This window comes from Dendropsophus ebraccatus, chromosome 9, assembly GCF_027789765.1.
Source record: "Dendropsophus ebraccatus isolate aDenEbr1 chromosome 9, aDenEbr1.pat, whole genome shotgun sequence".
Lineage (NCBI taxonomy): Eukaryota > Metazoa > Chordata > Amphibia > Anura > Hylidae > Dendropsophus > Dendropsophus ebraccatus.
Window position 1 is genome coordinate 106,507,246 of NC_091462.1, and position 13,346 is coordinate 106,520,591.

At 40.0% G+C, this 13,346-nt stretch overlaps 1 protein-coding gene across 2 annotated transcripts; it reads left to right on the forward strand.

Moving 5' to 3' along the window:
* The first annotated feature begins 86 nt into the window (after nt 1–86).
* Nucleotides 87–10,120, forward strand: RPUSD1 (RNA pseudouridine synthase domain containing 1). Of its 2 annotated transcripts, none has more exons than XM_069982145.1 (6): nt 87–137; nt 6,551–6,749; nt 7,504–7,627; nt 7,704–7,806; nt 9,209–9,310; nt 9,475–10,120. In XM_069982145.1, the coding sequence occupies exons 2-6, from the start codon at nt 6,568–6,570 to the stop codon at nt 9,846–9,848; spliced, it is 885 nt and encodes a 294-aa protein (XP_069838246.1). In that variant the 5' UTR covers nt 87–137; nt 6,551–6,567; the 3' UTR covers nt 9,849–10,120. The 2 variants fall into 2 exon arrangements, with proteins under 2 accessions (XP_069838246.1, XP_069838247.1); XM_069982146.1 differs by having other exon boundaries at nt 90–157.
* Nucleotides 10,121–13,346: the final 3,226 nt, after the last annotated feature.

Consider the following 13,346-nt stretch of genomic DNA (forward strand, 5'->3'; position numbering starts at 1 on the left):
GTCATTTCGGAGGTCACGTGTTCCATCGGCTCCTTGCTTCTGATTGGGCGCGGAGGAGACAGCGGCTCTCGGATTGGTCGGGACGAGTCCAGCGTGGTGTAGAGAGCAGAGTGTGACCGGGAGGCGGAGCGGGGGAGGTAAACAGCGGGGACTGCGTGTATGTATCTGTATGTGTTATCTGTATACTGCGTGTATGTATCTGTATGTGTTATCTATCTGTATACTGCGTGTATGTATCTGTATGTGTTATCTGTATACTGCGTGTATGTATCTGTATGTGTTATCTGTCTGTATACTGCGTGTATGTATCTGTACGTGTTATCTATCTGTATACTGCGTGTATGTATCTGTATGTGTTATCTGTATACTGCGTGTATGTATCTGTACGTGTTATCTATCTGTATACTGCGTGTATGTATCTGTATGTGTTATCTGTATACTGCGTGTATGTATCTGTACGTGTTATCTATCTGTATACTGCATGTATGTATCTGTATGTGTTATCTATCTGTATACTGCGTGTATGTATCTGTACGTGTTATCTATCTGTATACTGCGTGTATGTGTTATCTGTATACTGCGTGTATGTATCTGTATGTGTTATCTGTCTGTATACTGCGTGTATGTATCTGTACGTGTTATCTATCTGTATACTGCGTGTATGTATCTGTATGTGTTATCTGTCTGTATACTGCGTGTATGTATCTGTACGTGTTATCTATCTGTATACTGCGTGTATGTATCTGTATGTGTTATCTATCTGTATACTGCGTGTATGTATCTGTATGTGTTATCTGTATACTGCGTGTATGTATCTGTATGTGTTATCTATCTGTATACTGTGTGTATGTATCTGTATGTGTTATCTATCTGTATACTGCGTGTATGTATCTGTATGTGTTATCTATCTGTATACTGCGTGTATGTATCTGTATGTGTTATCTGTCTGTATACTGTGTGTATGTATCTGTATGTGTTATCTGTATACTGCGTGTATGTATCTGTACGTGTTATCTATATGTATACTGCGTGTATGTATCTGTATGTGTTATCTATATGTATACTGCGTGTATGTATCTGTATGTGTTATCTATATGTATACTGCGTGTATGTATCTGTACGTGTTATCTGTATACTGCGTGTATGTATCTGTATGTGTTATCTATCTGTATACTGTGTGTATGTATCTGTATGTGTTATCTATCTGTATACTGCGTGTATGTATCTGTACGTGTTATCTATATGTATACTGCGTGTATGTATCTGTATGTGTTATCTATATGTATACTGCGTGTATGTATCTGTATGTGTTATCTATATGTATACTGCGTGTATGTATCTGTACGTGTTATCTGTATACTGCGTGTATGTATCTGTATGTGTTATCTATCTGTATACTGTGTGTATGTATCTGTATGTGTTATCTATCTGTATACTGCGTGTATGTATCTGTATGTTATCTGTCTGTATACTGCGTGTATGTATCTGTATGTGTTATCTATATGTATACTGCGTGTATGTATCTGTATGTGTTATCTATATGTATACTGCGTGTATGTATCTGTATGTGTTATCTATCTGTATACTGCGTGTATGTATCTGTATCTGTTATCTATATGTATACTGCGTGTATGTATCTGTATGTTATCTGTCTGTATACTGCGTGTATGTATCTGTATGTTATCTGTCTGTATACTGCGTGTATGTATCTGTATGTGTTATCTGTATACTGCGTGTATGTATCTGTACGTGTTATCTATCTGTATACTGCGTGTATGTATCTGTACGTGTTATCTATCTGAATACTGCGTGTATGTATCTGTATGTGTTATCTATCTGTATACTGCGTGTATGTATCTGTTATCTATATGTATACTGCGTGTATGTATCTGTATGTTATCTGTCTGTATACTGCGTGTATGTATCTGTATGTTATCTGTCTGTATACTGCGTGTATGTATCTGTATGTGTTATCTGTATACTGCGTGTATGTATCTGTACGTGTTATCTATCTGTATACTGCGTGTATGTATCTGTACGTGTTATCTGTATACTGCGTGTATGTATCTATGTGTTATCTGTATACTGCGTGTATGTATCTGTATGTGTTATCTATATGTATACTGCGTGTATGTATCTGTATGTTTGTCTGTATACTGTGTGTATGTATCTGTATGTGTTATCTGTATACTGCGTGTATGTATCTGTACGTGTTATCTATATGTATACTGCGTGTATGTATCTGTATGTGTTATCTATATGTATACTGCGTGTATGTATCTGTATGTGTTATCTATCTGTATACTGCGTGTATGTATCTGTATCTGTTATCTATATGTATACTGCGTATATGTATCTGTATGTTATCTGTCTGTATACTGCGTGTATGTATCTGTACGTGTTATCTATCTGTATACTGCGTGTATGTATCTGTATGTGTTATCTATATGTATACTGCGTGTATGTATCTGTATGTGTTATCTATCTGTATACTGCGTGTATGTATCTGTATCTGTTATCTATATGTATACTGCGTGTATGTATCTGTATGTTATCTGTCTGTATACTGCGTGTATGTATCTGTACGTGTTATCTATCTGTCTACTGCGTGTATGTATCTGTATGTGTTATCTATATGTATACTGCGTGTATGTATCTGTTATCTATATGTATACTGCGTGTATGTATCTGTATGTTATCTGTCTGTATACTGCGTGTATGTATCTGTATGTTATCTGTCTGTATACTGCGTGTATGTATCTGTATGTGTTATCTGTATACTGCGTGTATGTATCTGTACGTGTTATCTATCTGTATACTGCGTGTATGTATCTGTACGTGTTATCTATCTGTATACTGCGTGTATGTATCTGTTATCTATATGTATACTGCGTGTATGTATCTGTATGTGTTATCTGTATACTGCGTGTATGTATCTGTATGTGTTATCTATATGTATACTGCGTGTATGTATCTGTTATCTATATGTATACTGCGTGTATGTATCTGTATGTGTTATCTGTATACTGCGTGTATGTATCTGTATGTGTTATCTATCTGTATACTGCGTGTATGTATCTGTATGTGTTATCTGTATGTATACTGCGTGTATGTATCTGTATGTGTTATCTGTCTGTATACTGCGTGTATGTATCTGTATGTGTTATCTATCTGTATACTGTGTGTATGTATCTGTATGTGTTATCTATCTGTATACTGCGTGTATGTATCTGTATGTTATCTGTCTGTATACTGCGTGTATGTATCTGTATGTGTTATCTATATGTATACCGCGTGTATGTATCTGTTATCTATATGTATACTGCGTGTATGTATCTGTATGTTATCTGTCTGTATACTGCGTGTATGTATCTGTATGTGTTATCTATATGTATACTGCGTGTATGTATCTGTATCTGTTATCTGTATACTGCGTGTATGTATCTGTATGTGTTATCTGTCTGTATACTGCGTGTATGTATCTGTATGTGTTATCTGTATACTGCGTATATGTATCTGTATGTGTTATCTATCTGTATACTGCGTGTATGTATCTGTATGTGTTATCTATCTGTATACTGCATGTATGTATCTGTATGTGTTATCTATCTGTATACTGCGTGTATGTATCTGTATGTGTTATCTGTCTGTATACTGTGTGTATGTATCTGTACGTGTTATCTATCTGTATACTACGTGTATGTATCTGTATGTGTTATCTATCTGTATACTGCGTGTATGTATCTGTATGTGTTATCTGTCTGTATACTGCGTGTATGTATCTGTATGTGTTATCTATCTGTATACTGCGTGTATGTATCTGTATGTGTTATCTATCTGTATACTGCGTGTATGTATCTGTATCTTATCTGTCTGTATACTGCGTGTATGTATCTGTATGTGTTATCTGTCTGTATACTGCGTGTATTTATCTGTATGTGTTATCTGTCTGTATACTGCGTGTATGTATCTGTATGTGTTATCTGTATACTGCGTGTATGTATCTGTATGTGTTATCTGTATACTGCGTGTATGTATCTGTATGTGTTATCTATCTGTATACTGCGTGTATGTATCTGTATGTGTTATCTGTATACTGCGTATATGTATCTATGTGTTATCTATCTGTATACTGCGTGTATGTATCTGTATGTGTTATCTATATGTACACTGTATGCAATGTATGTGTAATGTATCTGTATACTGTGTGTATAGTGTGTTATATGTATCTGTATACTGTATATAATGTATGTGTAATGTATCTGTATACTGTGTGTATGTATCTGTATACTGTGTGTATATTGTGTTATATGTATCTGTATGTGTAATGTATCTGTGTATACTGTTTGTATATTGTGTTATATGTATCTGTATACTGTATACAATGTATGTGTAATGTATCTGTATACTGTGTGTATGTATCTGTATACTGTGTGTATAGTGTGTTATATTAATCTGTATGTGTAATGTATCTGTATACTGTGTGTATAGTGTGTTATATGTATCTGTATACTGTATGCATTGTATGTGTAATGTATCTGTATACTGTTTGTATATTGTGTTATATGTATCTGTATGTGTAATGTATCTGTGTATACTGTGTGTGTATAGTGTGTTATATGTATCTGTATGTGTAATGTATCTGTGTATACTGTTTGTATATTGTGTTATATGTATCTGTATACTGTATACATTGTATGTGTAATGTATCTGTGTATACTGTGTGTATAGTGTGTTATATGTATCTGTGTACTGTATATACTGTGTGTATATAGTGTGTTATATGTATCTGTACACTGTATACATTGTATGTGTAATGTATCTGTGTATACTGTGTGTATAGTGTTATATGTATGTGTGTACTGTATATACTGTGTGTGTATAGTGTGTTATATGTATCTATATGTGTAATGTATCTGTGTATACTGTCTGTATAGTGTGTTATATGTATCTGTATGTGTAATGTATCTGTATACTGTGTGTATAGTGTGTTATATGTATCTGTGTACTGTATATACTGTGTGTGTATAGTGTGTTATATGTATCTGTATGTGTAATGTATCTGTATACTGTGTGTATAGTGTGTTATATGTATCTGTATGTGTAATGTATCTGTGTATACTGTGTGTATAGTGTGCTATGTATGTGTATACTGTATACAATGTATGTCTAATGTACCTGTGTACTGTGTATACTGTGTTGTATACTGTGTGTGTATAGTGTGTTATATGTATCTATATGTGTAATGTATTGGATGGATAAGGTGTATATATGTATGTGTAATGTATCTGTATACTGTGTTATAATGAATGGGATGTGTTTGTATATACAGCTATATAATGTGTGTACAGTATAATATATGTTATATGTAATGTATCTGCATACTGTGTGTGCATAATGTGTGGCATGTATAAGGTATATATATATATATATTTACACACACATATAGTGTATATCTATATATGTAATGTATGTTATATGTATCTATATGTGTTATGTATAAATAGTTACATATACAGTGTAATCCACCAGCACAGGGCTATATATATATATATATATATATATATATTAGTATCTGCATAATGTGTATGGAGTGCAATCTATAATGTGTGTATGGGATGTATGCAATGTATTTATGCATAACATCTGTGTATAATATTGAGTGTGGGGGTATAGAGAAAGTATGGAACATAGGTGCTATACATATAGTGAGTTGTTATGTAACATATAAACATACACGTATGCATCGTATGTAATGTGTATATGCAGAACTGTATATCATGTATGTGGATTGGACAGCATGTATACAAGTAATATACAAAATTATATTCTGTATGTATAGTGTTTATGTAAAGGAATTTTTGTATACAGGTGTGTAATCTCTATGTAGATAGGTGTATGTACGGTATATATGTGTGTACATGCTGTATGTATGATATATAGAGTATATATGTGTGTACATGCTGTATGTATGATATATAGAGTATATATGTATGTATGGGCTGTATGTATGATATATAGAGTATATATGTGTGTGTGTGTGTGTGTGTGTGTACAGGCTGTATGTATGATATATAGAGTATATGTGTGTACAGGCTGTATGTATGGTATATATGTGTGTACATGCTGTATATATGTTATATAGAGTATATGTGTATGGGCTGTATGTATGATAGAGTATATATGTACAGTATGTATGGGCTGTATGTATGATATATAGAGTATATATGTGTGTACATGCTGTATGTATGATATATAGAGTATATATGTATGTATGGGCTGTATGTATGATATATAGAGTATATATGTGTGTGTACAGGCTGTATGTATGATATATAGAGTATATGTGTGTACAGGCTGTATGTATGGTATATATGTGTGTACATGCTGTATATATGTTATATAGAGTATATATGTATGGGCTGTATGTATGATTAATACAGTATATACGGGCTGTATGTATGATATATGTGTGTACGGGCTGTATGTATAGTATATATGTGTCCCGGTGTAGATACCCTCTATACTCTCCTTGTCCTTCCTCCCCCAGCTGGTACACAGGAGTCCATGGAGCCGGGCAGCATAGAGAACCTGCGGCTGCTGTACCAGGGCCCGGACTTCCTGGTGGTGAACAAGCACTGGGACATCCGTATAGACAGCAAGATGTGGTACGAGAAGCTGACCGTGCAGAGACAGCTCAAGCACCGCTTCCCCGAGCTCGCCGATCCCGACACCTACTACGGTTTCAGGTTCGGCACCATCCCCCGCCATTGTCACATTGTCCCTTTAGTAGTTTTATTTTTCCTCCTTTCTAGGGAAGTTGGATGGCCTTCACCAGGTCTGCTGTTATAGAGGATGTACCATCCTTTTTAATATGACCTATGGATAGAAGGGCGCCGTCACGGGGAAGCCGGTGCCACGGTCCGTTTTTTGAACCGTGGCCCAGTTCCTGTGTATGGCGCCATTCTATCCACGGGTACCTGGCCGTCCCGCCCCCACTTGGAGGAAACCCCTGCCCCTCTATGACGTGGCTCCATTGATTCTGAAGGAGCTGGGTCATAGAGGGGAAGGAATTTCTTCCCACTGGTAGCAGGCCGGCCCGCCTCCTGTGCTTCAGCCCTGGTCCGGTAACCGTGGATTGAATGGCGCCGTACACAGGAACCGGACCGAGGGACTGCGGCACCGTCTTCCCTGTGATGGCGCCGTTCTGTCGGTGGCTCATATTAAAGAGGATGTACCTCTTTAATTCTTCCACAAACCTAGTTACCCAGCTTTCCCAGACTCCTGAACCATATTGTCTGATGATTAAACACCCAGCTTTCCCAGGTGCCAGAAAACCTCATTGTTCTACTTCTAATAAATCTCTTTCTATTGTTCATTACTAGAATTGTGTTGGTTCTTCAGGATTCTGGGAAAGTTAATAAGTGCAATAGCATCCATTACCACCTGCTACCCAGCTTTCCCAGCTGCAGATATTACTAATATGACTGTTTTATCATCCAGATTCTGCCATCAACTTGACTTCTCAACCAGTGGGGCCCTATGTGTGGCCCTCAATAAGGAAGCCGCTGGGCGGGCGTACAAGTGCTTCAAGGAGCGCACGGTCACCAAGGCGTACCTGGCCCTGGTAAGTATGACCTCTCCTTATATCCTCATCCATTGTGTCTGTATTCACGCCAGCTTACACTGCCTCTTTTGCTCAGGTCAGGGGCATTGTGGCTGAGAGCTGCATGACCATCACAATGGCCATAGGCAAGAACACGCAGGACGGACTCACACACATGATGTGTGTAGAGGGGACGGAGGGTGAGTACTGAAGAGGAAGACTTAAAGGGAACCTGCTGCCCTAATTGTAATGCCTGCTCCCACTGGCCTTGATTGATAGCTGGTGCCTCATACAAAAACAGGCCAGGGCTGGTAGGGGAGGTCGAAATCACCAGGGACTGCCATGATGACTTGTGATTCAGGCAGCATGAAAGTAATGTAGTCTGTCAGCACCTCGGCCCTACACGAGGTGCTGACAGTATGCTGCAGCTGGCAGTCCCCTAGTGAATATTGTACCTTTTGGTAATTTGTGCTGTGGATTATGTACAATCTCCTACTGTAATAAAGAGTCAAAGAGGAGTTGTGGCACACCGTTTGTGCCGCACTCTGGCACGCCTCACCACTGCTTTCCCCCTCTCTCTCTCCTTCATGAATAATCAATGCTGCCCGGCCTGCTGTTAGCCAGTGTCTCTAAGTGTTTGATTCTGCCACAAACTGCCTACAGAGGACTGATGTGCAATCAAATATAGTTTAATCTCCTAGCCTGTCGGTGTAGGAGCAGTGGTCTAGGGGTAAATCGCTTGTATAGGGACCAACAATAGTTTGTTTTTCCGGGGTTCAATTTCCCAGATGGAAAAGAAATAGAGTTATTTCTTTCTTTCTCCTGATTGTATAAAAACTCAATTTGAAAACTAATTTGGACCTGATTAGGAATTCTTTGCTGTTTTAGAATTGATTAAATAATAAGAAAAAAGAAAAAAATAACTATATTTAATTTCCATCAGGGGAATTGAACCCAGGAAAAAAACTGTTATTGGTCTTTAGACGAATGATTTTCTCCCGGACCACAGCTTCAACAAGATATTATTCATGGAGGAGAAGGAGGTGGAAGGAGCGGTGAGACATGCCAGAACACGGAACAAAGTCTGAGCCACAACTCCTCTTTGACTCTTCATTACTGTATGAGACCTGAGATCGTGCATAATCCACTGCACGGACAAATTACCAAAAGGCACCATGCTTACAAGGGGACTGCCAGCTACAGCACACTGTGAGCACCTTAAGTAGTGCCCGGGTGCTGATGGATTCCCTTTAAAGTGATTGATAAAGTTGTATTGATATGATGTCCATGCCTCATTATTACATCTCACATCCAATCTGATGATACTGCTGGTTTAATTTATCAGAAAACATTAATCAGGGGTAAGAGCAGGGGTGCACAGCCTGAGTCCCTGCAGCTATTTTAAAACTACAATACCCATCATGCCTGGACACCCTTTGGGTACCCAAGCATGATGGGAAATGTAATATTGCTACAGCTGGGGGGCTGCAAGGTGTGTGCCCCTGTGTTATAGAGTCCTGGGTTCTAGGGAGAGTCATGTAGCTGCATCCTCACATTGGGGACATGTTAGTTTGTATTGTAATTGTGTCTTTGTCCTGCTAGGATGTGAGAATCCCAAACCTTGTCAGACCGACCTCCTGGTCCTGCAGCGTGGATTGTATAAGGGCGATCCGGTCACCAAAGTCTTATTACAGCCTCTAACAGGTAGGTAGTATCATGGTGCTGCATCTTCTCACAAGGTCTACATTATAGTAGAATGGGATCTGTTGCTCTCTGTTATCAGCCAGTTCGGGCTTAAACCTTCAGACTGGTATGACATTTTCTGTGACTGGGCGACCCCTTATATTACCCATCTGTCTGTCTTCCAGGCCGCACCCACCAGCTCAGAGTCCACTGCAGCGCTCTGGGGTTCCCCATTGTGGGGGATTTCACCTATAGCTTTAAGACAGACGCGGACCCCTATAGAATGATGCTTCACGCCTACTACCTGCGTATCCCCACCGACCGAGAGCTCATCGAAGTCACAGCGCCTGATCCATTCCTGCCGGACTTAGACCCCAATTGGGTGCCCACAGATACCATCCACTGCCTGGGTGAGGCCATGATAGAAATCATCGCCAAGGGGGTGGAGTCAGTCAACAAGGAGGAGAAAAAGGTTCAGAAACCGCCGGAGCGTAAGAAAGAGACGGAGCAGGAGCGCGCTGTGTGTGAGCAGTGGTTGTCCGAGTGGGCCGGGGAGTAATTGTCTTTCTTTACTGTAATGTATACCCCTGCACGTGGCAGAATAGCGCCCCGCATCATCTATAGCAATAGTTCTCGGTTCTTCCTGTGACCGCTCCTAGGACCACAATGCACTGCTTCTTATCAGTCACAGCAGTTCACCAGCAAGGTTGCATCTACAACTGCTTGTGTATTTTAAAGGGATAGTTAACACATTTTTTTCTTTCAAATCAACTGGTGACAGAAAGTGCCAGAGCTTTGTAATTTACTTCTATTTAAAAAAAATCTCAAGTCATCTAGTATTTATCAACCGCTGTATGTCCTGCAGGAAGTGGTGTATTCTTTCCAGTGCTCTCTGCAGCCACCTCTGTCCACATCAGGAACTGTCCAGGGCAGAGGTTTTCTATGGGGATTTGCTGCTGCTCTGGACAGTTCCTGACATGGACAGAGGTGGCAGCAGAGAACACTGTGTCAGACTGGAGAGAATACACCACTTCCTGCAGGACATACAGCAGCTGATAAGTACTGAACGACTTGAGATTTTTTAATAGAAGTAAATTACAAATCTGATTTGAAAGAAAAATAATTTTTGGTGAACAATCCCATCTATTACCATGTGGGAACAAAGGTGTCGCTGGAGACACTGGTGTTTATAACATTCACATGAGGGCTATGGTGGAGAATGAGGGACCGTAATGGCGGAAACAACTCAAGGGCTTACATTTACCCAGGGTTTTTTTTATTATTATTATTATTATTATTTTCATTTTGTTTTTAACCTTCAAATTTTAACCTTCTATAGGGGCAGAATGTCACCTAGGGGAACGCGTCCGCTATGTTGTGATGCTACCATATGGGTAAAGCTTGGGAAAAAGCCACAAAAGCCATACTTAGCTTTTTGTACAGTGCTGGCTTGTACCACGTGATGCATTTTTCAATATTTTTTATAGAGAATGCTTCCAGACAACGCCCTGCGGTTATTTTTATACATATCAGGTTGGATAATGACACTAAATTTTATACATGTTCTATGTAATCATTGTGTCTTCCTATAGGGGGCGACATATCCCCTGCCATAGACTACAAGTATAATAGTCACCTGTTAACGGTTATGTAGCAGTAAAGACCAGGGATGGGGAACCTTCAGACCTCCCACTGTTTCAAAACTACAATTTCTATCATGCCTGGACAGCCTTTGGCTGTCCAGGCATGATGGGAGTTATAGTTTTGCAATGCTGAAGGGCTGAAGGTTCCCCATCCCTTGTATAGACTAACCCTATAGAGCAGGGATCTGCTTAAAGAGCTCAGGAATTTGGACGTCGGTACTTTATAATTTGTGAGCACGTCCACAGCGATACAGATATGTACAACGGCCTGTGGTGTGGGGACCTACAAATGTGATTGTCTCACAAGCTGCTAATTCAATGTCGGAATTATATTTGTAGATGTTCGGTCTGAAGGACTGTGGACTTTGACTTTGGCCAGCTCTGCAACGAGCTTTGCCGAGCAACTTTGCAGCTAGTTTTGATAAGAATATATTATACAGCTCCTATGCATACCTATTTGTCTCCATGGTTACAGACTACATACAAGCCATGTGTGTAGTCTGACTCTGTTAAAGGGGAACTATCAGCAGCTTGGATGAATCTAACCTGCTGATATGTCCCTATTGCACAGGAGACTCCAAGGGGTAGGGTATGCCTCTTACCTTCATCCTTGGCACCATTCCGGTGGAGTCAGTTGTGTTCCCCACGGTCCAGTGAGGCTGTTAGGAGCACTGCCCACCCCCCATTGCCCCGATCCGGCTCGCCCCGACCAGCCTGCTCCATTCAGTATCATTAGAAAGGGGTGGGCCTGCTTGGGGCAGATCGGCGCTATGGGGGCAGGCAGTGCTCGTAACGGTCTCACCAGACCGTAGGGAACATGACTTGACTGCACCTGAACAGCGACGAGGAGGAAGGTAAGAGACATCCCGTCCCCTTCGGCGTCTCCTGTGCAATAGGCACGTAGCAGGTTAGATTCATCGTTAGTAGTTTGCTCCACAGTCCAGTGAGACCATTAGGGGGACTGTCCGCCCCCACAGCGCCGATTCAGCTCGCCCACTCCATTGATTATAATTATAAAGGGGTGGACTGGCCGGGGCGGATAAGCGATATGGGGGAGGGGGCAATGCCCGTAACAGTCTTACCAGCTACTAACTGTGACGGAACAGTGCCATGGAGGAAAGGAAGAGACATGCCTTCATCCTCAGCATCTCCTGTGCAATAGGTATAGATAGATATGCCGCCTGCAGGCACTGAGCTAATCATTTGTATGCAAGCAGTAGGAGTAACCAGGAGAAGCTAACAGTGTCGCCCCCTAGTGGCACTAGCCTATACCCGATGTCTGTGTCCCCCAATGAACTTAGACGAGAAAAGGATTTTACGGTAAATACTTACAAAATCCCATTATCCAAAATAAGAAAAAGCATAGCTGCTTTCTTCCAGGAAAATGTCACTTTTGTCCTTTTTACTATATTTAAGTTCGGTTCTGTTGAAGTGAATGAAGCAGTTATGTTTTTCGAATCCTGGATAACCTCTTTAACTTCCATTCATTTGTTACATACTTCTTACTAACATATATTTGGTAAATTATTAACATCAGACTACAGAGGGTTTGTTTGTAGTCTGTTACCATGGAGACGTTTTTAAATTTAGATGCATTGGGGCAGTACAGATAAATCAGTTGAAAGTGTCTATATACCCATCACTGTTTCCTTACCTCAATATGAAAGGGATTGTCTTCTTTGGACTCACCCCATCCAGAGTCCAGTTATTTACACTTTTTGCATATCAGCTGGTATTCGCTAGGAAATCAGCACCTTACTATTGTACAGTGTTTCACTAGACGGAAATCAGTTATTGCATGTCACCCACTGAATAGGTGTGTGTATAATACCGTACTAGTCCACATCAGGGAACAAGTTGGCAAGACCCACAAAACTCTTGGTCTGGACATTACAAAATGCACTGTGTTATGTATAGTGCAAGGACCGACGGGGTGGGGCTTGACATAGGAAGTCACATGCCCCGCCCCCGTGGATCCTGCACATGGTATAAATTTTGTCTACTGTTCCTGTAATATAGGAAGACCCCGCACCCCATCACAGCTATGGTAGTAGGACAGCGCCTTTATTTCTGTAGGATGGCAGTCAGAGAGACCTGAGGAGGAGAAGAGACAGGGACATGAAGAGGACAGATATGTATATTTTTGGTAAATGATGAAGAATATTTCTATTTATTCACTTTTTTATTGTATTTATTCCATCCACCTTGGGTTTTATATTCTAAGTTGCTGCTATGTCATTGTTTTTTTTTTACCTGTCTTATTTTATATCATTTGCTTTGTTTCTATGTTTTTTGTAAGATATTAAACTTCTAAGAAACGCAAATGGAGAATGTGAATAAATAGTGAACAATAACCGGAAACTTGTTAGAATTTTTTTTTCAAAGTGGAATTATTCTCCGGTAGTTCTGGGCTC

Excerpts from the sequence above, each read along its gene's own strand:
- RPUSD1 (XM_069982145.1), top strand. The coding sequence starts at position 6,568 with ATGGAGCCGGGCAGCATAGAGAACCTGCGGCTGCTGTACCAGGGCCCG. Across the intron at positions 7,628-7,703 it reads CCAAGGCGTACCTGGCCCTG|GTCAGGGGCATTGTGGCTGA; the intron begins GTAAGTATGACC and ends TCTTTTGCTCAG. Across the intron at positions 9,311-9,474 it reads CTTATTACAGCCTCTAACAG|GCCGCACCCACCAGCTCAGA; the intron begins GTAGGTAGTATC and ends TCTGTCTTCCAG.